The 18628-nt window shown below is 48.0% G+C and overlaps 7 protein-coding genes across 7 annotated transcripts; all 7 read right to left on the bottom strand.

Annotated features, from left to right (window-relative positions):
* Positions 1-5: 5 nt before the first annotated feature.
* TSTA_032150 (anion exchange family protein) lies at positions 6-2671 on the bottom strand (the record flags this gene model as incomplete). Its single annotated transcript, XM_002480345.1, has 6 exons — positions 6-386; positions 439-1314; positions 1370-1866; positions 1918-2005; positions 2057-2205; positions 2265-2671. The coding sequence occupies 6 exons, from the start codon at positions 2669-2671 to the stop codon at positions 328-330; spliced, it is 2076 nt and encodes a 691-aa protein (XP_002480390.1). The 3' UTR covers positions 6-327.
* Positions 2672-3151: 480 nt separating this feature from the next.
* Positions 3152-5387, bottom strand: TSTA_032140 (zinc knuckle transcription factor/splicing factor MSL5/ZFM1, putative; the record flags this gene model as incomplete). Its single annotated transcript, XM_002480344.1, has 8 exons — positions 3152-3193; positions 3254-3745; positions 3797-4008; positions 4063-4171; positions 4231-4454; positions 4666-4883; positions 4948-5161; positions 5234-5387. 8 exons carry the CDS (start codon positions 5385-5387, stop codon positions 3152-3154), a joined length of 1665 nt encoding a protein of 554 aa, XP_002480389.1.
* A 186-nt stretch (positions 5388-5573) lies between these two features.
* TSTA_032130 (glutathione-S-transferase theta, GST, putative) lies at positions 5574-6102 on the bottom strand (the record flags this gene model as incomplete). The annotated part of the gene is made up of 2 exons (XM_002480343.1): positions 5574-6052; positions 6085-6102. 2 exons carry the CDS (start codon positions 6100-6102, stop codon positions 5660-5662), a joined length of 411 nt encoding a protein of 136 aa, XP_002480388.1. The 3' UTR covers positions 5574-5659.
* A 2-nt stretch (positions 6103-6104) lies between these two features.
* On the bottom strand, positions 6105-6541 carry TSTA_032120 (glutathione S-transferase GstA; the record flags this gene model as incomplete). The annotated part of the gene is made up of 2 exons (XM_002480342.1): positions 6105-6396; positions 6453-6541. The coding sequence occupies 2 exons, from the start codon at positions 6539-6541 to the stop codon at positions 6105-6107; spliced, it is 381 nt and encodes a 126-aa protein (XP_002480387.1).
* A 521-nt stretch (positions 6542-7062) lies between these two features.
* Positions 7063-9050, bottom strand: TSTA_032110 (ferric-chelate reductase, putative; the record flags this gene model as incomplete). The annotated part of the gene is made up of 3 exons (XM_002480341.1): positions 7063-7992; positions 8049-8234; positions 8295-9050. The coding sequence occupies 3 exons, from the start codon at positions 9048-9050 to the stop codon at positions 7120-7122; spliced, it is 1815 nt and encodes a 604-aa protein (XP_002480386.1). The 3' UTR covers positions 7063-7119.
* A 1995-nt stretch (positions 9051-11045) lies between these two features.
* TSTA_032100 (uncharacterized protein) lies at positions 11046-13871 on the bottom strand (the record flags this gene model as incomplete). The annotated part of the gene is made up of 1 exon (XM_002480340.1): positions 11046-13871. The coding sequence occupies one exon, from the start codon at positions 13869-13871 to the stop codon at positions 11046-11048; it is 2826 nt and encodes a 941-aa protein (XP_002480385.1).
* Positions 13872-14507: 636 nt separating this feature from the next.
* On the bottom strand, positions 14508-18595 carry TSTA_032090 (eukaryotic translation initiation factor 3 subunit CLU1/TIF31, putative; the record flags this gene model as incomplete). The annotated part of the gene is made up of 3 exons (XM_002480339.1): positions 14508-18340; positions 18406-18461; positions 18520-18595. 3 exons carry the CDS (start codon positions 18593-18595, stop codon positions 14756-14758), a joined length of 3717 nt encoding a protein of 1238 aa, XP_002480384.1. The 3' UTR covers positions 14508-14755.
* Between the last annotated feature and the right edge of the window lie 33 nt (positions 18596-18628).

Genomic DNA, 18628 nt, shown 5'->3' with positions numbered 1-18628 from the left:
ATTTTGATGTTACCAAGGACACATTCATACTCCTGGATAACCACTAAATACAGTAAGAGCTGCTTTGTACGACCTTGCCTATGTTGGAGAAATATAGCCAGGGAATGAGCGAATTGAACAAACATCTACCCATATCTCCATACTAAGACTATTCCCTTATACAGTAGGACCTGGTTAGAATGAACAGAAGACCTCTCAGGGCCTAAGCCCATATATCCTAAACAGAGTTCGATTTGGGGATGAAGGGCATCTCCAATATATTAATCCATTTTAGTATTAACAAATTCGATGCTCTTCAGTCCCATATTAAAGACACTCTAGTTGATGTCAGTAGAAATGTGGAGTGGCCTTTCTTTCGTTATAGCCAGGTTCTACTGTACTCGTATCTATCATCCATTCGTCAGCAGCTATCCAATACTCAGCTCCAAGGAAACTTACTAGTCGTGCTCCTCTTCCTTGCACTCAGTCTTGACGACACCTGATTCAACTCTCCTCTTTCAAGCTCATCTTCCACAGCAGATTCTTCCGAGCTACGACCGTCATTTCCCACTAATATACCACCGTCACCACCAGTACCACGGACTGTACCTCCTCTGCTAATTGGCCGATCATCCATTTCAACATGTCCATAAGTCCCACCCACAGACTCCATAGTAAATGGACTCGCAGTCGGCGCATCCAACGTCGCAAGCTCCTCATCTCTAAACCAAAGCGGTAACAGAAACGAGCGAACCGGTATAAGCAACAAGATAATAACTGGGAACCCAATCGCCGCAATAGTCTGAGTAATTGCAAACGTCGCGCCGAACCCGAGCAGTTCCAGAATCACAAAGGCCCAAACTGCGCTTCTTCGTTCGAGGCGTTTTAGCGGGTTGGAGCCGGGTGTGAAAGTGTGGTCTTGGGCGAGGAAGATGAGTTTTTGGGTTATGCCGTTTCCTTGAAGGGCTTGGACGCCCATTATGAAGAAGAGTCCTGCCAGGACGTCTTGGGGTATTAGGTGTAGGACCACGAGGAGGGGACCGGTCATTGTGCCGAGGGTGAGAAGTCCCTGGGCGAGATTGCTGACTCTTTGCTCTACGACATGATCTGTGATGCGAATTGGTCGGCCTTTGTTGGTCTCGTCGTCATCAGACACTTGTCGCGTCACACAGAGTGCTTGGGTATGGAACGGGGCTTGTGGAATCAGGCCGTTGGGGAAAGGTATTCCTAAAAGGCCAGCGACGCCAGTCGTCAGGCCCAGAAGGAAAAGATCCCAATGGAAACCAGCTGGTTTGCGGAGGGGAAATTCTGTACCTTGTGCAATGAGAGAAGATACTACACCAAATTAGTATAATGGAGTACCCGTGACATATAATAGTGGCTATTTTACCGTTGTGATCAAAGTAGAATAAGATGGTAAGCAAAATAGCAAATGGGATTGCCAAAAACACCTCACCAACACTAATATCCCACAGACTAACAAGCCAGCTGCGATCCGCCGTAGGGAAAAATGCTTTGGAAGTCGGTAATGTCTCAACGGAGACATCCCTCATATGACCGATATGTACGAATCCCGTGAAAAACACAATGGTCAAAGGCGTGCCGTAATCCTCGATGAATTTTCGCACATATCTCTGGAAAAGCGTACTTTCCCCTAGCATACCGCAGAGGTAGCCGGACATCAGGACGAGAAGAGCAACCATGATACTAAGGTAAGCTGACGTCTCGCCTGCCATACCCCATTGACGAGTTAGGACCTGGATCCCTTTCTGTAGGTATATAAATGCAACGTAGAAGCCGAAGATGTCACACGAGAACCGCGTCACATATGTCAAGCCGTTGCAAGCATTGGTTATAGCAAGGATCCAGTGGAATATCAGAGACCAACTACACTGCCGTAAGTATTGACATTCAACTGTCCGGGGCTTATCATCTTACAGTCCAATCCAAAACATAAATGCTAGGTAATTTGTTCCTCGAGGGGTCATGATGTCGTATACAGTATAGTTAAAGACCGTAATAGGACCTTTTGACATTAGTTGGTCCAATCCAATGAAATTTCTATCATAAAACTTACCAGTCACGCCAACGATAACCAATGGTTGTGCCGCAGCGACAGAGAACACCACAGAGCCAAGGACAGAGGCCAACAGAACCTCATTGACTCCATAGCTCTGGTGTGTCTTTTCAAACATATCTAGCGAGAAAGCCAGAGCAGGAAGAATGCTGAAAACAGAAACAATCAGCATCAAGAAAGCTCAACGATGGGAGTCGCTTTCACATACTTTGCAAAATACATATAGACCGTAGCTGGTATGACTCGATAATCCCAGGCATCGGTCCAATCACTCCAGTAATAAGGTGCTCTCCGCTTGATATCTTGAATCATTCCACGGAACAGATGCACCTTCCACCAGGCCCCAGAGTCGGCAGTGGTCGAAGAACCGTGATGATCTGAATGAGTAGTACCTGCTCGAGGAAAATCCAAAGGCTCATGAGCACTAATCAACGACCTGTTCCGTTGCGAAGCTGATTGACGTGAAGATTGCTCTTGTTGGTGCTGAGTCGGCCAACTATTTTTCCTGGTTGAGGATGTATGAGAATAAAAGCTGGAAACAGGATGTAAAGCAATTTCTCCGCCGATGGCTTGTGAGCTGCTTGTAAGTCCATGGGATTCGCTAAGAGGCGACATTGCGCTTGTATCACCTATATTTTGGCGATCGTGGGCAGCTTGTATGGAGAGTATTGTGGTACAGCGTTAGTTCGCCGACTGCAAGGATCGGCTGCTCATCCAATCATTCAGAGACGGATGAATATGGTGGTGAACAACAAGTCCTGGACTCCTGGTGCGGTGTATTCGTAGCTTTGGTCTCTCAGTCACCATGCTAGGAAGAATCGAGGTGACGACAATCGATGGAGACCTACTTACTATTTTGAAGGTGAAGGATTCGGTCCAATCAACGGGCTCGGAGGCGCCGTCATTCTTGCAAGTCTTGGCATTAGCTATATGCCCTACGATCTACTCTTATGGAGTCTTGAGGTTAAACAGTAAAACAAGTCAATTCATATTAAAAAGAACAATACAATCAAATGCTGTCAAGCAAAGTTAGTAGTCACTATTAATCAATGAATCACATCCCTAAGCGCACCCACGAGTGACGCAGATTTTGGTTTACATTGGTGGAGGTGGTGGAGGAGGGTGATCACTTGGCGGCTGCAAAACGAATTAGCAATAATTCTTCAAAGTATAGGTTATATTATCGAAAATACTCACAGGAGGAGGGCCTTCGCCAGGGGGAGGTGGGGGAGGAGCAGCAGCGCCGCCGTAGTACATAGACTCAAGGCCGGGTGGAGCCCCGGGAAGTCCAGGAGGAGCTCCAGCCGGAGGTGGAGGAAGTCCAGCATAACCGTAGCTATAACCGGCTTGGCCACCAGGAGGGGGAGGGGGAGCTTGTTGCCAAGGTGCTGCTCCAGGGGCGGAATAGCCTCCATGATGCGATCCGTAACCGTAGTTTCCGCCACCACGGTTTTGTGCCCATGGGGCAGCGTCGCCGCTGTCGCGGGGTTCGTAGTCATCACGTCTACCATGCTGCTCCCGTCCACGTTGCTGCCATGGAGCGACATCTGAGACTGGAGGGGGGGGTCCACGCTGTTGCCAAGGCTTGTAGTTGGAATCTTGTTCGTAGCCTCCGGGGCCTCCTTCGATACGACGAGGGGCTTCACCATTGGGGCCAGAGCCACCGCCAGAAAGTTCTTGCATGAGTTGCTATTTCTGTTAGTAGTGAACTTTCGTCAGAAACGCGAAGTGATGACTTACCTCCATCTCACGGTCAACAGCATCACCACCGCCGATAGCACGATGGGGACCACGACCACCGTAGCCGCCGTTGTTGCGCCAATCAGTGCCCCGTTGACGATCAGGACAATCACGTGCCATATGGCCAGCATTTCCACAAACACGACAGATGATATTGGCGGTAAAGTTGCGCTGTTCGGGACAGTCGTATTTGCGATGACCGATTTGTCCGCCTATACATCTTAGCTCGAAATCTTTGATTCGAAACTGATCATGAAAATACTTACAGTTCTGACAAGCTTGGTTTTCATCGTCACGCAAGGTACCATTGAGGGCAGCGAGTTCACGAAGCTGGTTGCGTTTGAGCTCGTTCTGACCTTCAGGAATAGAAGCAGCCTGTAGTTATAATGTTGGTACTTATTGGTTGAAAAAAAAATTGGAAAGAACCAACTTACAGTTTCAATGACATTGTGGACCAATTGCTTGGCCTTGTTGACCTTCTCCTCCGTATCCGCCATGATCAAACAGTGAAGATCTTCTTCCTGGTTGCTAGTGTGAGCGGCATCAGATCGACCTTTTCCTTCCTTGACGGAACCTTTGCCTCGAATGGCAATCTTGGCTCCAGACTCTTTTTCCATGGTCTTGAGAGTGTTGCCACGGGGTCCGATAAGCAAACCAACTTTAGTAAAGCAAGGGAGCTAAGTGTTAGTATGTCTGTCTTCAAGATAATATAACGAGAAAAAGTCCAAATGGTCATTGGGTTAGCAAGAAACGAGGAGAGGCATCTTGAACATCGCGATGCCTCGCCAGCCCGAATCGAGCACGTAAAACAGAGAAGATGGGCAAGTAGAACATGGTTAGAGGGAGAGTTAGAGGGTTAGTAATCATACTGAAGTTAATCTCTGGATAATCATTCACAGGCACATAAACCTTTTCCTGTGTCTTGGTTGGGCGCCTGTAGTCAGAGGGCGGGTGATAGTTAGGTATAACCTTCATGGCCCTTTCGACAAGTTTGTGGCGCTCATCTTCCAAACGCTTGCGATAACGGTATTCCCTGGTGTTTACACGTCTTCCGAAGTTATCGTACTGCGGTGGCGGCGAGGGTGATCTAAATAAATCGGCATGTCAGTGAAAAGTTCCTTCAAAGCCCATCTGCGGAAGAAGAAACTCACCTGTCACCATCCGCAGGGACGACGTCGTTGATGCGAAGCTTCTGACTAATCTCTTCAATACGAAGATGCAGAGTGTATGCTTCGAGCTGCTCGTTAGTGAAATTGGCCATGATCATAGTCGGTAGACCCATGAGGCCAGCAGCCTTGTTTTCCTGAGCGTCGCCCCAACGGTTGCGCTTCTTGCGTCTTTTCACGCCGTCTGCCGGTGGATCGGCTGTAAAGGAACAGAGTCAATAAAATGTTCCAAATGAAGTATCATAGGAAGTGTTGAGACGCTGCAACTTACCTCGAGTTGGACTCCTGCCTCGGATCGCGCCATTGTCTGAAGCTGCGACTGTTGGTGTTGATGCTTCGCTTGCACCTTCGTCGTCTCCGAATCGTCTCTTCCCAAGAGGGATGTTGTTGGAACCTGTGATTCCCTGGTTACTGCGCCACGACATTTTGCTAGCGTCAGCGAAATGATTCTAGCGACTGCGATGGAGGGAGTTGTGTGTCGAGAGTTTAAAAAGAGTCTAGAAGACCCAGTGGCGACTAGCTGTATTTGGTTGAGTCAGCAGCTATTCCGAAAAGGGAATAGTCCCTATCATTGACCGCGCCACGGCTCATTGTCGGCTTATCTCAAGATCACATCAAAACTTCAATTAGGACTGAACTTATTTACTTATGTTTTGAAGTACAGAGGAGTCACTCTTAAGACCCAACATGCAAAGTCTTACTTCTTCGCATCATCAGCCATTCCCTTTTGCACCCACTGCGACGCCGCAGCACTATGCTTAGCCGCTAGTTCCTTATCCTTGAGCACCTCCTTAATAGTATGCTTCTCCGGAACATGCCTGCCCTTCTCTACGCCGGGACGCGCTGCCAATTTCTCCTCCCAGGCCTTGAGATGTGGGAATTCGTCGATATCGATACCGGCCCAGCCAGCAGCAGCAACCCATCCCCAGTGCGAGATGTCCGCGATTGAGATATGATCGCCTACGAGGAAGCCGGACTTGGAAGTGGAGAGGTGTTTATCTAGTACACCGTACAAACGCCGGGTCTCATTCTGGTAGCGGTTAATACCGTATTCGATGCGCTCGGGAGCGTAGCGGAAGAAGTGGTTTGCCTGGCCTGTTGGAGGATTTGTGTTAGTATTACATATTCATATCCTGCCATCTTCAAGTGTATCGCTTCCCTTGCATAGGCCCAACCCCAGCGTTCATGAAAAAGAGCCAATTGCCAACTTCATAATATTCTCGCGATCCACGAGGATACGAAATCTTATACTCGGGATCATAGTTGTCTGCCAGGTATTGCAAGATACTACCCGACTCAAAGATATTGATCGTTTTGCCGTCGGTAAAGGTATCAGTTATGGCGGGAATACGGCCGTTGGGGTTAATTTCGAGAAACCAGGGTTCTTTCTGCTCATTTTTACTGAATTCGAGTTTTTTGACCTTGTAGGGGAGGCTATACGTTGTTAGACATGGGCCAATTGACTTCGGGAGAAGAGGACGGATGCATACCCTAATTCTTCCAGCGCAATGGAAATCTTGATACCGTTCGGGGTCTGCGCAGTGTAAAGAGTGATGTCAGGAGTCCTTTGAGCAGCCATGGTGAACAAGAGACGAGTCAACAGTCGTTGAGACACTCTGAAGGTATTGCTAGTGGGGTAAAGTTGTTTGGCAATTTGGAGAAGGGTAATTGAGGTTATAAATAATCAGCATCAGCTTACAAATGCGCCCACCATATCGTCATTGCTAGGGTTCCCCACTGTTCGATTATTAACACACCTTGCCCTCTTCGATTCCATAATCAAGCTCGTTAACTAGTTAGTTAAGTTAGCTAGTTAACTAACTTGTACCTAGAGATAATGCAGACGTCTTGCTTTCGTTAAAGACAGGCTATACTGCATTTCCCAACCAGAAATACGCCGATGTGCCTCATTTACACACTTACTGCTGGCCAATTGAAAATAATCCTATAATGAAAACTGAGCACGAAGTATCGCAAAGTATATACCGGCGATTTTTCTACTATCAACAAGAATACCTAATATAGACAATCGAATGAAAAAAAGAATATAAGTCAATTGACTGCGAAAAAGAAAAAAAAAAAAAAGAACAGATCGTCCAGTCGAAACGTAATGTCCAGCTCTTTGTCTTTATATAGCAACGCCGCGGGTGTCGCTGCTTACCAAGTAAAGCTTTCTTCAATAAAGTCGATGTTGCTGATCATTTGTCTCTGACGACATGCTCGTCGTACATCGTCGCCCAAAGGACCACTACCACAGACTAAAACACCCATCGCTCCAACCTGCTGCTCAATTTCCTTGTCCACGACAGTCTGGATGTTTGGTCGGCCAGGGAACATTTCCACCGTTGCGCTCGGACTGCGAATTTCCTTGGTACTGCGAGGCCGAGTGATGAACAGCATGATACGCAGAACATCGCGGCGACGATCCATTTGTAAAATGCTGGTCATCCACGGGCGCACCCATTCGAGGTGTTCGGGCGATTGAATTGTCCAGACCAGTGTGACCCGACGAGCGGCAACGGTGCCGTCTGCATATCCTTGAACTAAATGACGAACAAATGGTACATGATGGGTGATACCGATGCCACCGGCAAACAATAACACTGTCCCGTAGGAATCCAGGTCATGGATAGCTCCATACGGTCCTTCGACGAACGCAGAGAGATATACACGGCCGTCCACACCCTTTGCAGCACGCTTGTATAGTGTGTCAGTAAACCCAGTTCGACGACGGACGAGGAGTGATATGGTCTCATTTTCCACCGACAACACATCTTGCTGTGTCATGACCAGGCCTTTTTCGTCTGTTGGGAGGTGTTCTTTCTCGCTCCATGCGACGCTGAACGGATGGTATGTCCATAGCCCAACAGAAGGAATGCATATATATACGTGTTGACCGGGCCGGAACGTCCAAGGACGAGCCAGCTTCAGCGTGATTCTCGTAGCATCACCCGTGAGAGCTTCGGCCTTGGCTGTAGTCCTGCCACCAACAAGGTTACGGTAAATATTGATAGCCAAGCGAATAAACCGCTACCATCCAAAATCAGCGATCTAGCTTCTCACATATGTAAACGAGTGCTACGTACCTCGATACCCCACGCAACCAAGGCAGCTGCAAGATAACTCTTCTGAGGCAGACCGTCCAAATGATACCACAGGCCGATGAACGCCATCAAGGCCAACAAGATGTGGAAATGAAGGAACGTCTCATAGAAAGCATGCCGTAGAGGGGAGGAAGCGAAAAGCACAAGTGCGACGAAACCGACAGTAGCCTATGAAAACTGCTATTAGTCAACATAAAAGTAAAAGCATTACATGAAGGTCGTCCATACCACCAAGCCAGTTATGAGCAACCGCGATGTATGAAAGCCTGCAACAATAGTGGCCCACCCACGTTCCTCAGCACTGGTGAACAGCCAGCTCAGAAAGTGGGCAAGACTTTCGGCGGCTACGATGCGGGCAAGCCACCGATGGAAGAAGTTCCAGGAATCGAAAGAAAGACCAAGTAGAGAGATAAGAGGGTTGTTGCGTCCGACAAGGATGACCAAAGGGATCAGATTAGCAGTAGCGAGGGTCCCTGTGCGATTCCTCAAGGTGTCTCCGTAGGTTTTGATATCGTTGCTGAACGGAATGTGTAGCACACATAGAACAACATTCATAGTAATCAATCCTACTAAACAGAGGGCCTGGAATCGACTGGGAAGAGTGCCCATATTTATAGCACGAGACAACTGGAACTCACGATTGTGTCGAACACGAAACAATGGAGCATCCACAATGTTTCTCTTGAACCAGGCCATTCGGTGGTCGTCGCGAGTGAAATATCGTTGACTATCGTTGGTCATTCCATGTAAACGTCGGATGTGCGAAGTCAGTCTGAGAAATGATTTCCAAGCGAAGTAGAGAGCGCAAGTTGCAGCCATTGCAATCAGCATGAAATGCGTATATTCGGATTGCAGTTCATCCAACTCTTGAGCCTTTGTCGGTTGAGCAGGTTGTCCACCTCCACCGCCTGAAGCAGCTTGTTGGTCGGCGTAGACAGTTGTAGCCATGTAAGCTACGATGACAGGAGTAGTCAAGCCGGCCATCTTATAATATCGTTATATATAAAAGAGTGCTTGCACTTTGAATGAATGAAACCTTCTATAGAAGAGGGGAGAATGAAGTAGAGACCAGCTCTACTAACGAATGAAGTATCCTCTTGAAATGGTGTGTGCTGTGATATCAAGATTGCCAGTTTTGATATTAGTCTGAAGCCAGGTCGAGTTTGTCAACTGGCCATGAACTGGTAAGTGTGTATCAGTAGTGATCGTCGAAACGAATCGGGATGCCGAGAGCCCGAATCAAGAACGAGCTGTTAAAGGGACTGAAACAGAGAGATGACCAGCACGTTCAGTAAAAGAGCGTAGACTATCGACGCCGTGGATCACAATAGTGCTGAGCGTATCCCAGTCACATCCCAATATCGTATAGGATCGAGGGGGAAAAGCGAAGCCAAGAAATGCCGATTGAACAGACAATAAAAGGCCGAAATAGACTATCAAAGCCTAAACATAATCCGATTCTCCAGGAATCGCGTGGCGAACAGAGAAAGAAGCCTGAAGGAGGAATCCGAAGAAAAGGTATGAACAATTACCGCCGACAATAACGGGAGAAAGAAGTGAAAAACATAAGTGTCAAAGCCACTGAAGGGAATTCGAGGCGCAAACACTAGCGACCTGGCAATCTCTTCTTTTAAGTTGCATCCACTTTGTCATCTAAGCATAAATTTCAGACGGCCAGGCCCGGTTTAGGAGGTAATCGTCTACCAGGATTGGTAGCTCATCTCACGCAGGCCTGGTATGCATTCTTGATCCATCCGAAGGAGAAACATCGACTTATTGGAGCAAACATGACCCAGGGCAACGTCCTGGAACCCACTCGGTATTACCTGTGCAGTAGAATCGAGGACTCGAAAGTGCCGACGGAATATCTCGAGACTAGGGCCGCCATGTTTGATAGGAAAATTGGTCCTTGCGCATTGCAGAAGTGGGCGTCATATTCCTTGGTAAAACGCTATACGGAGCGTAGCGGAGATCGTTAGGGTTTCAACTGAGTATGACTTGTACAGAGGATTGGCCGACGGTGGATCTGTCTGCAAGGGCTTGCATCCTAAGTCGGCAAGTACAGCACGTAGAATATTGGCAAGGACACGCGACAAGAGAATAGTGTAGTGAAACGACTGGCGATGCAGATGCCGTTGTACGTAAGTGGTGAGTGAATAAGCAGAGATTTCAGGAGGTGCTGCGTCTCACGATCTCCGGGGGCCGCCCAATCAGTCTCCCTCCCGCTATTAAAATCTTGTCGCCGCGCTTCATCTTTTCTCTCTGGTCGAATACTAATCAATAATAATTGGTCTACAGCGGCCGGATAAAGTGTTTCTTGAGACTCGCATTGTCAGGGTTGTCTGCCGAGCATTAATTCACGTCAAAGCTCATGTTTCTGACCATGTGAACCACACTAATATTCTGTCGTAAAACATCTCAAGTTCTCAACCTTACTCGGGCCGTCTTTCCATTTTTCTTCAGGCGTTTTATCTGATCTCCGTGTAATGTTGCACATAACTAATCGCTAGTAATCGATTAGAGTGACGTGAAGAAATGGCAAGATTACACGGCATGTCGCACGTTACTGCGATGAAACAGACTCGGGATGTCTCTACCGTTTGCCCAGAAAGGAAATATCTAAATATTTATCTGCTCAGTTAGCAGGCTTAGGATGCATTGCATAGTGACAGCCATGCCTAGTGCCCATATAGTACGTACATATACAGGTGAATGAAAGATAATGAACCATTAAAAACACACGATAAATATCCCGCACCATCCAAGTCCCAGGGTATCGAACGATCAAGATAGAAGCACACTTCCAAAAGAAAACAAAAGCAAAGTAAGTAGGACTGCGCCTCGGGTCTTCGGCAGTTGGAACGGCAAAGACACTGGCACATATCAACAGAAGACGCGAGATCATTTTGTAGGGTGACAGATAAGGGCTTGGGTCCGTTAGCCATATTCCGAAACCCTAAGTTCCCGTCCTTTAGGCCGTTACAGAAAACTCAACTCGTCGTCACTGTCTTCGTCTTCAGAACAAGGAATGAGCAAACGTCTATGTGACAGGTATTCACGTTGTTGATGGTTCGTTGCCTGCGAAGAAGATGAAACTTGCTCAATTGGGTGCTTGCGAGGCCGTCCACGTCCACGTTTTGGTGGCGCAACGGGCGCCGTGACGCCGGCATTGATGACCACGTCGAAATCCACCCGATTCCGTTGCCCCTGTCTATTTGCAACACTGCCCTGGAAGTCTGCACCGGCTGCAATGCTTTGGACATCGGTGGGTATCTTTTCCGCTCTGTTCTGTTGCGACCATTCTTCACTCTCGGATATAATCTCGGAGTCATCAACGCTGCCCGAGTCATCCTGTTCTCCCGCCTGAATCACTACTGAGACATCGCTGAGTCTGGTCGTTATCCACGTAGATTGTCTAGCCTTCTCGTAGCTTCGTCTCTGGTATTTCCGTCGGGGCCGCTTGGAGTTTCGTAGAGGGCTGTTGACAGAACTGTTCCTCCTCTTGATACCGGCTGGGTTAGGGGATGCTACCGAAGTCTTGCTGGACTCTGATTTGACACATGATGAAGGTGAGCTCGTACTGACGCTAGAAGGCGATCCAACCATAGGTATCTCAACCACTGGTCGAGAAAGGGCTCGAGGTAATGTAGTTTTGATCCTGTCCAAGGGAGTCTTTGCAATCCACTCGCCAATACCTTCTTCCCATCTGAAGGATTGCATGCTGGATTTTTCAGGTGTAGGAGCGCTGCTACCTTTGCTTTTGAGGCGTATCCGAAGGGCCGCAATCGCTTCTTGGATGTCAGCTGCGAAAGTATGATCTTCGGCATCTTGACTGTATTGCGCAAAATCCAAAGCCACTTCGATAGCTATTTTTCCGAGAAATAACATCAGATTGTCCAGACCGAATCGCTCAAACGTTAGCAGATGTCTACAAAGCCTTCGTGCCTGTCGGCATTGTGCATGTTCGCCGCGTTCGGAGAGTCGAATGATCTGGCAAACCATGGCTGCAAGGTTCTTAACGATACCCGCATTCTGCTCCACGAGCTCAAAGAAGAGCTCACAATCTGGGCTCAAAACAATATCCAGAGTTTCCACATCCGTGTCGTCTAACGGCAGGAGGTCTTGCTGACATTTCAACAGGTAATGGGCAAGGAGAATGTAGCCTTTTCTCAGTAGAAACGCTCGATCTTCCTCATTATCTTCCACCTCCGAACGACTGAGTGGCAAGGAACGTTGAATTATCAAAGCCAATTCCGTATACGCCTTCACTATCCTTGCTCCAGAGACAAAGTCCGGACCATCCATTTGCCCCATACGTACACCGTACATGCAGCACAGCGCAACATTTAAACTAGAGACTAGATTGCTGGTCGCATCTTGGAGGTGCACGGGACATCGATTTGGATCCGAGTTTGGGTCGCCAGCTTGGGAGTTCGAGGACTCTCGACTCTGCCGGCGCTTTGTTATCTTCGAGCGCTTCTTCTTTTGAGGTTTCACAACCTTTCGACCTCTGTGAGCATCAGCTGCTGTTATCATAATCACTTTCATCATGTTAAGAGCAGCGGCGTATTCATCATCCCATTTGGATTGCGACATGCAAGCAGCAACGACGCAGTCTTTCAAAGTAATAGTAACCAACCATTGCGGAGGCAGGATATTCCGCAGCAACAACAGCTCTATTTCCCTAAATGCAAAAGAGTTGTTCCCAGACAGCTCCCAGTATCTTTGTAGAAGCCGGATAGGATCGCGCCCAGGCGTGCCTGGTCTCCACGGATTGAAAGCGATGGGATAGTTGTAAGGATCCAGTTTTGCAAGCAGTGTACTTAGTATCCTCTCGACCGCGTCGTATTCTTTGACCTTTATACATTCGCAGATAAGATAGCATGTCGTCAATTGATTGATCCAGTTCTTTTGTACCATATCGCAGATCAAGAATATCCCTTGCGAGCGAACTGCTTCACGGAGAGGTTGCCATCCTTTTCCCTCAGAGCCATATGCCGACTCCAGTTCTGTAAAGTATGCATCCGCCATATCAATTTCGTCAGTATTGTCAAGTTCATCTTGTATTTGTTGTTCCTTAGCAATAAAATCGGGTAACCGTCGAATTACTGTCATTAGCAATGATCGAGTGCCTTTGGGAGAAGCCTTAGAGCCAGAGTTCGGTACTCGTGTTTTTTCCAAGAATTTCACAAACAAAGAGTCCAAGGATACCACAATGTCGAAGTATTTTATATCGTTTGTAGCATTCAGTGACCTCCTCCATTGAGGATCTGGGTGTGAAGGCCGATATTTTTTCGGCCTGCGCACAATCTTTTCCGCCATTCCCTCTGGTAATACAGAGTGAGTGGGCTTCTCTGAGCTTTTCTCATCCTGCTGACTGCCAGATTCCGATCCTCTGTTGTTCGGAGCGGCCACGTTCGCTAATTTCCCTGTAATCAACGGGGTCGCAACCTCAATCGCTCCAGGTAAAGTCTTGGTTGTCTCCGGACTCTGTAGCACCGACCGAACTCGCGGCTGAAATCGAAGCCGTTGGCCCCTAGCCACATATTTGTGTTTGACGCGCTTCGACTCGGGTTTTCGTGGGATCCAGGACGGGTCCCTGTCGCCATATTCGGAATCATGCTCAGCGTCACCGGAGATGTCTGGCTTGGAGGACTCGGTAATTGTAGCCGCAGTAATAATTCTATTGATCTCTTCTTCTTGCTCGTTAATAGATTCGCAATGCTTGCCAAGACGATGATAAAGCGAAGTCAAAGGTCGTAGCATTCGATTCGCCCATTTCGCTGTCATATGAATGTCACTCATGTCGAACAAAGGGAAATCATACAAGTCTATTCAAACAGGCGACTCAAGAAATAAGCTATGCAAAAGCATTTGGGAAGGGTTGTCGCATCAGGGTGGCACGAAGCCAACACGATAGTGATCCCTTCCACTAAGATGCAGGAAGTACGATCATAAGAGGTGCTTTATGCAAAACCGACACCTTCATAACCTGAAATGGAGATAAACTGATACAATCTCCAAAACATATCAAAATAACATGCTGAGGACAAATGCACTGACAATGTGAGAGGTAGACATTGACAAACGGAGTAAGACCGCGACAAAAGTAAACAGTTTGTTTAGACGCACGAACCATCCTTTATCGGAGATTCGGAGATACGCCACACTGTGGCTAGTGCTATCAACACCATCGTCATTCCCCTACAGTCGACTCTATTTTACTTCTATTACAAAGGAATCCGGTTCTTCTGGCCAAGCGGCTGGGTCAATTGAAACGAAGGTCACAAAGTACATGTAATCGGCTGGAGCACTCTATATCCATTTGTACTTGGTCAGAGTTCTCACCTTCTGCCTCTGGAGCGAAGCGAGAGAAGACAGACTTGTAGACATCAACGGATTCCGTGTCGTGTGTATTGCAAAGGGCCTGGGTAATAATCATGAAAGGTAAATAGAGTTGAGATGCTCTAAATAGTACAATATCATACAATTATCTTTTCCGCCCAATCATGAGGTTCTTACCCAGTACATGCCATGCATTGAACAAAAGAAAAGAAAGCCCAAATAGAACAGAAGAGAAAATCATACAACCGCCCGAAGCAAGTTATCCCAATTGCTTTATATAGTTGATTTAGACCGAAAAACCAAAGCGAATTTTAGTATTTTACAAAATTAGAAGAAATAAGGGCTCATTTGGATTGCTTCGTGCCGCGGAGCTTGGGGTTGGCCGTTCCTCTCTTTGATTGCTTGCCACGCGGAGTGCTAGTCTCCCCGCCTTCAATGAATTTCAAGAGTTCATCGATGCTTCGAGTGTCAAGCTGTGATGTGGCAGCCGGAGCGTTCTGTCCGCCTGCGGCTCCTGAAGCTGACTGGCCAACTTGTGGCTGGGGTTTCGTACCCAACGAGACACGTGTGCTGAGGTTGACTTTGCGAAGTCGGCGCGCTTGAATATCCTTGGCATGCTTTGCGATAGAAACGGCATTCTGTGTGAGCTGCTCCAACCAGCTTTCAGCTTCTTTGGTGTTACGATCTTCAGGGCCAAGTTCGGCAAGGAAGATATTATAAGCATCACGCATACGGTTCACAGCAGCCTTGGAGTCCTGGTCCAAGGCCAAGGCTTGCGCGAGCTGGAATAGAATAGTTGCCGTGTTAACGGACTGTCTGCCAAACAACTCCTCGCAGACCGTGAGGGAAGCCTCAAACCACTTCCGAGAATCTGAATACTGCTTGAGATGTTGCAGCATGACTGCGGCATTGTTCATGGTGGTGATGGAGTCGGGGTGGTTAGGACCATAGATGATCTTCCAGAGATCCATGGCATGCTTAACATACACCAAAGCCATCTTAGTGTTACCCGTAGCGTGCTCGAACAGACTCAAGTTCAGGTAACTCAAGATAGTGTCTGCAGAGTCAACACCCAGTGTGCGTTCTGTGACAATGACGGCCTTGCGTGCAAGTTCAACCGCAGCATCCTTCTCATCAGTTTGATAATACAACATCGACAGTTGATGATACAACTTGGCGACCTCGGGATGAAGGATGCCATAAATCTGCTCATGCAAAGAGAGCGACTCTAGGATCAGTTCCTGGCCAAGCTGCTTCTGGTTCTGCATCAGAGAAATGCGACCCGCTTCAAGGGCTTCCTCGGCTAAAGCACTTCGCGGAGCCGCATCCTTAATAAGCGGAACAATGTTTACAATATCATCCGCCACGAAAGTGGTAACCGGCTTGGCGACGGCCGAGCGCGTTGGCGAGGCATTGTCACCAGCAGCCTTCTTTTTCTTCTTTTTGCTATTGGTCTCCTCGTGTTTTGCCTCATCCGCACCGTTCGTCACCGCAGGTTGAGATGATACTTGGGCCTTTGTAAAAGCAAATTCCCGAGCCGCAAGTTGAAGGCCTAACTTGATGGAAATATCGCGCAGCAACTGCAAGTGCTTCATAGAGCTAGTCCAATCAGATGGAAGAGAGAATCGGTATCTAATCTTGACCTGCTTCTCAATCTCCGCATGCAGGCTAGAAGAGGTAACCTTTTCAAACGTGAAATCAGCCTCAGGGTAGATCTCGCGTAAGGCCTCATCAATATCTGCCTGAGGTTTTGCATTCACATCAGACCCAAGGAGACAGTTCAAAAGATGGGCAACGCACGAAGCAGCAAATGGAGGGGGTAGTGAGCGGAGATAACGATTAGCAATGTGTTTGAAAGCGCGGGCAATCATTTCTTGATTGACCAAGGTTGTTAATGATTGCAAGCGATGACCTTTCTGCTGAGACAAGCCTGCCAAGTGGCCCAAATAACGGATATTGATACCACGCTTATGGAGCAATTGGCTCAACGACTGTCCATCCATTGGGAAGCCAACATCTCCGTTGTACAGATCTTGAATAAGTTCAGGGAGCACTCGTGATCGCAGGTAATCACAAGCATTGCGGACTTCCTGCTCGTCCTCGGCCCATTGTTTCTTCTCTTCCTCCGTCTGAGGAACTTGACCGCTGAAAACATCCGGGTTAAGCGCAAGGTCGAAACCGGAGATATCTACACGCTCTTGCTCCTCTGCAGCTTTCTCGGCATCTTCAGGTTGGGTTTCTGCACCAGACTTGGCTGCCTTCTCTTCTGCTTTCTTGCTTCGTCGCTTTTCAACCTCCTCCTTAACGTACTGGCTCATCTTTGATCGCCAGTATGACTCTACTAACTCAAGACGCAGGATGGACATGCGATGAGGATAGGCATCATGATCACTTTCTTCATCTGCCCAAGAGATATCAAGAGGGGCAATGCGGTACAGATCGAGAACATATTTCCGACCATCCGTTCCGAGTAATCCTTTAGTTTCAACACTGCCTTCAAGATCGTGGCGTTTTCCTTCTTTATCCCAAACAGCATGCTTCTTAACTCGTAAAGCTTTTGAAAGCTTCTCAAAGACAGGGACGAAGTCAGGATGTTCAGCGACCACCTCTTTTCCTTCAACGCCGCCATAGTCGATCTGGTGTTCACCAGGCTCTCGCTGCTTGAAAATACCTGGGACAATACTTTGACCGACAACACGTTTTCCAAGATAGTCGACGACAACAGTGCCTGGTGTGAATAGACCAGGAATATCCAGTTGGTTGACTGCTTTAATACCCAACACATCCTTTCCGACCGCAACGCGCGCGGCTTCATCCCCTCCCTCGGATGCGAAAGTACCAACACCGTCCGCTCCAAACGAATAGAATATATTATTATAGACGAATATCTGGGCGTCACGACCCTCAGTGGGATTCAAAGGAGCTACTTCGCCTCTGGCAACCAATACAGCTCCTCGAGCGGCAGCATCATTATAATCAGCAAAGAGCTTAGAAGTCAACCGTTCCCGGAAGACTCTATCCTGTACGGTCTCGCGGGGAAGCTCTTTGGTGGATTGGAATTCTTCATTCCAGTCGCGAAGAGTCTCTGAGTTGTCAACGCCAGCAATCAACAAGTTCTCCTGAGACCGCGCCACGTCGGGTTGATGCGCATTCAGAGATGCTGCCGCGGGTGTCACCAACCATGGGCTGTTCGGGATCGCATTCTGGAAAGGGAAGGTGGTCAGGAGATCACGCTGACTGTTTGCCTCTTGCAAGGCACGGAAGCTGCTCTCAAAAGATGGCGAAATTTGTGAGATTAACGTAAGCAAGGAATGAGCGCTGTGGTTCTTGGGAGCCGGGCGGGGGAAAGGATCAAATTTGCTGTTAGAGCATTTATTTGCGTAGAAGCCAGAAACATGAGACGTGATCTGGTGTTGTTCACCCTCGTTAGTGGTTACTTGTAGGTAGAGGAGGTGGCCCTTCTGTCGCAGGTGGTAGGGAGGGGGGTTCCATGGCGAAAGCGAAATAGCCTTGATCGTTTTCGGGGTAGGCTCTTCTGGTCGAGGTAAGATTGTATTAAAACTTCCAGAAGCGTTCGGGTCGTAGCCGGTAAGGGGATGAGTCTCCGATTCCGACTTGTCTACCTCGTTTGCGACTGAGTCATGAAGCGACAAGCCCGTAGAGAGACCTTGCAAGTTATCGACACGGTCACCAGCAGCGCCGATTAGCTCCCTGATACGAACGACATGCATACGAGCCTCCTTCTCCGTGTATGGATCTTCGACAAGGGTGACCTCAGAATCGGCTTTGAGATCCTTGACCTCCGACAGCTCGATGTAGTCATTGATTCGCTGTCCATTAAACTCGAGATGGAAGCACGTATATTGAAAAGTGCCGGGAAGCTCGACGATGGACTGGCGAAGATCTTGCACTTGTTCTTGGCTTGAAACCTATCAATCATCACCAGGTCAGACAACCAGACGGCTATTTCCTTTCTTGGGGCGATATATCTCACCATCACCTGAATCTTATAAGGCTCGTGCGGTAATTTCACTGTGATCTGGAAGACACCTGAACCGCCCTGTCAGTAATGCCAATCCATCGAGTCGGAGTTATAGCAATTATTTACCTCCTCCATTGTTTTCCTCAGCATTTTCACCTGCATGATCGCCATTGGTGAGCTTTTCTGTGGCCAAAGTTAGCATCGTCGTAGCTCCCCAACGACCAATTGAGCGTCA

This window comes from Talaromyces stipitatus, genomic scaffold (assembly GCF_000003125.1).
Source record: "Talaromyces stipitatus ATCC 10500 scf_1105507295541 genomic scaffold, whole genome shotgun sequence".
In the NCBI taxonomy this organism is placed as follows: domain Eukaryota; kingdom Fungi; phylum Ascomycota; class Eurotiomycetes; order Eurotiales; family Trichocomaceae; genus Talaromyces; species Talaromyces stipitatus.
Note: the sequence above shows the minus strand (reverse complement) of the source record. Positions and strands in the feature narration are given on the sequence as shown.